This window comes from Laccaria bicolor, genomic scaffold, assembly GCF_000143565.1.
Source record: "Laccaria bicolor S238N-H82 LACBIscaffold_50 genomic scaffold, whole genome shotgun sequence".
In the NCBI taxonomy this organism is placed as follows: domain Eukaryota; kingdom Fungi; phylum Basidiomycota; class Agaricomycetes; order Agaricales; family Hydnangiaceae; genus Laccaria; species Laccaria bicolor.
The window spans coordinates 218,404-222,238 of NW_001889921.1; the positions used below are offsets into that span (position 1 = coordinate 218,404).

At 50.7% G+C, this 3,835-nt stretch overlaps 1 protein-coding gene across 1 annotated transcript in view; it reads left to right on the forward strand.

The window, feature by feature from the left end:
• Positions 1 to 2,770: 2,770 nt before the first annotated feature.
• LACBIDRAFT_333385 (uncharacterized protein) overlaps positions 2,771 to 3,835 on the forward strand; it is a gene marked incomplete at both ends in the record, with an annotated part of 1,206 nt that continues 141 nt past the window's right edge. The window contains one exon of the mRNA XM_001887969.1: positions 2,771 to 3,782. Coding sequence (XP_001888004.1) covers positions 2,772 to 3,782 — 1,011 coding nt within the window. The remainder of the gene's footprint in view (positions 3,783 to 3,835) is intronic.

A 3,835-nucleotide genomic window follows, 5' to 3' on the forward strand; every position in this document is an offset into this window, starting at 1 on the left:
ATAGTGTCAATGTGTCCTCGCATGATGCCTGCCTCAGTAAAACTCAGCTCGAAGACCATCACCTGGCATAGCATTAATGACTCCAGTTCCTGTTTGTTAATTCATGGTCTCATTTACGATGTTGTCAGTGCCTCCACCCATTAAGCAGAAAATTAATTCAAATGTCTTGTACGCATGAAAGTAGAAGGTACTGGGGCTTGAGTGGCTGAGTTTCAAGTTGGCCCTACAAATCATTCGAATTGTGGGGCGGGATGTTCCCATGAACACTGTAGAGTATTAAAAACAAACCAATGAAAGAGCGCACAGATTTACGGGAATTACGAGATGAAGGCAGCTAGAATCCAACAAGCCATTTGAGTTACCTCGTAATGTCGGTCGTAACCTTCAACCTGTTCCAGCTGCCCCACTGTGTCTTCAGTAAACGTTCGGAGGTGAATTCTATTTCCCTTAATTGGACGATTGTGGACATACGGACCTCACCTTAAACACATCCCGGTTGTGAAATTCCCAAACGGAGAACGCCGGCTTGTGTGGGTGATGGACAGTGGAAGATGGAGCCGTCGGCAGAAGAAAAGCGTAAAGCTCGGGGTTATTGTCTATACCTTACCTTTGGCAAATATAAGGTCAACTTGATCCCTGGAATTAAGGACGAAGCAGGACGTACCTCCAAAGAACTATCTGTAACCACAGAGACTTGGTATGGGTATAAAGTAGGACAATGCGATGCGCTGGGAAAAAAAGAGCGAAAGGGAAAAGCTGAGGCCTGCGCTGACGATGAAGGACAGTCTCGCCGGTTTTTATCTCTGGAAAAGGGTTCAAAAACGAAAGGTTCGAAGCGGGAGGATGGACTCGGAGACTCATGATGCAAGCCATATATACGTATAATGACAAGAGGAGATTGGCAACGCCCGTCTTCAAAACGGTTGAGTTCAAAGGGCGATGCAAAGCTCGAGTCTCAGGTTGGGTTGAGAGTGATCTGATGGAAAGGGACACAATGGGACGTTCAAGTGTAATTGTCGATAACGGGGATTCTAATGAATGAGGTCGTTACGTCTGAGGTGGTGATGGCTTCCCACTGGCATTATGTTGGAGGACGGCGTTTTGAACTCTGCCGAACATGCATTTAGCTTCGATTTCAAACCGGCGCATTGTGTACAAACAGTGCCAGCGTTGCGGTGAATGGTGGGTGTAGGAGAACTTAGAAGGGAGGGATGGATGATGAGGGCATCATGATTATGGAGGTTAGTTCAAATTGGTGGGAACGTGTAAGATTAGCTATACGAAGATAACGTAGACTCAGTGTTTGCGCAGGTAAGCCAAACGACTGTAGATTCACCTATACGAAGATAACGTAGACTACGGGTGAATCAGTAAAGTGAAATAGAAAGTAAGTAAAAGATATTCACCTCAGTGTTTGCGCAGGTAAGCCAAACGACTGAGGTGGAAGTACGTAGAGTCCAGTATTTATGTTCTACGGAGTAACTAAAGGCACGCATTACATTTGGACGCGTGCAAGGAACATATCACGAGTGATGAAGAATATGAAATATAAAGGAACATGTGAGTAAGGGGAACAGAATGTAAGCAAGGGAATTTATCCGAGGATATGGAGACGGCGAGGACGTCGTCACCTTGATTATTCCAACACTCCCCCTCAAGGGACGGAAAGTCCGAGCTGGGACGCGAAGTGCTTGACCTTAGCGGATGGAAGGGCTTTGGTAAGGGTGTCGGCAACCATGTCGTCCGTAGGGCAATAGATAAGCCGAATAGAACCGTTTTCGATGACATATCGAATAAAATGAAAGCGGATGTCGATGTGCTTGGTACGTGCGTGGTACTGGTGATCTTTGGCGAGTGCGATGGCGGACTGATTGTCCGAGAAAAGAGTGGTGGGGTCGAGTTTGCCGGGGAAGAGTTGTGAGAGGAGGGACCGAATCCAGAGGCCCTCCTTAGCGGCATGAGTGACGGCAACGTACTCGCTCTCCGTGGTGGAGAGAGAGACGATCTCCTGCCGTTTAGCACTCCAAGAAACTGCTCCCCCATGAAGCATGAATGCGTACCCAGAGATAGCATGCCTATCCTCTGCCATGCTCCCATCTGCATCTGCATACCCGACCAAGTTATCCTTCACCGCTCCATATGACAACCACAGATCCGCCGTGCCCTTCAAATAGCGAAAGATTCGCTTGACGGCGTCCCAATGCACAAGACCGGGGTTCTTCGAGAACCGAGAGACAGTCTGAACTGCAAACGAAATGTCAGGACGAGTGCCGAGGGAGGCATACATAAGGGAGCCGACTGCTTCCAAATAAGGGACGTCGCGCATCTTGGCAATTTCGAGCGTAGTGGCTGGAGCCTGGGAGGTGGAAAGACGGGTGCTGGTCTCCATGGGCGTCGATACCGGCTTCAAATCTTGAAAGTTGTATCGGGCAACGATGGAGTCGATATACGAGCGTTGGGACAGGTGAATGGTACGGCGTTCACGGTCGCGTTTGATCTCGATGCCGAGGAGCCAGTGAAGTTCCCCCATGTCAGTAATCTCCACATACTGAGCAATCTGCCGCTTGAAGGCGACAATGAGGGTAAGCGTGGATGCGGCGATGGTGCAATCGTCGACATGAACGACGATGATTATGGTAGCCACCGCTTCTTGATCTAGAACTTCCACATACGCTTCTTTCCCACGGTCCAGGCCGTGCAAAAGTCGAAGCAGTATGGAGGAGAACACAGACAGTAGCAATAGAAAAACCCATAAACATAATTCCCCAAGCACACATGCCTCACAAAGATACTCCCAACCCATCCCAACCCAGTACACCAAACCCACCCAACCGGAGGGAGGCGCGACGCGCCCCCAACGGACAGCTCGACAAACCCGACCACAGACCCCATCCGGCACGACCGCCTCCTTCCTGGAGAACGCGGTCGGAAGGGTAGGTAGAATGGCGCAATCAGTCACCCACACGTCCCCGGCGAAAATCAAGAGCGTACTAATAGGAAACAAGAAAAGGGCGCTGGACGCAGAACGCGCGACCACCCCAACCCCGCAGTCCTACAACGACGTAGACATGACCATGGGAGACCAGAACGACCCAAACCGGCGCGTCCCATGGGACGAAGACATCGAGTCATCCGGAGACGAAAATGACCAAAGGGGAATCGACCAAGAATCCATACAGGCCGACAGATTCAGCCACCTCGCAGATCGCTCGATGAGCAGGGACGAGAAGTTAGATCACCTATACAACTCCCTCTTAGACGCCGGGTTCTTCGTACAGGCATTGGAGAGTGGGGGAGAAATGGATATTGCAAGGACTGACCAAAAAATCACAGGATGCATGACGGGCCTATCAAACGCGCTCCTCAACCAGCCATACAGAGTCATCATGGAACAGCAAGCAGGCCTCGCGAAGGCAATCCACGAGATCAGCAAGAACATGACGACGACCATGGAGAACATGGCGACGATCATGGAGAATGTTCAGAACAACGGAGAAAAGATTGAACACATGAAGAATGAGACAGCCAACAGCCTAACAGCAACCTCAGACCGGCTCAAAGCCTTGGAATCCCTGGCCACCGACACTCAGTCACGAATCGCAAACCTGGAAAACCGAGGTGCTGGACCCCAAACACGAAACACGGAACCCACCTCAAACCCAAGCCACACAACAAGCCACGCCACTGGCCCGACGTTCAAACCCAAAGGGAAAACTGAGGGAAACCCGGGACCAACCAAGAAGAGCACCAACCCAGCATCGGCCCATCACCCAAGCCGAGCGGTCATCCGTTTCCTGCCTGACGGGATTAGGGACGAAGACCGCCTAGACCCAAT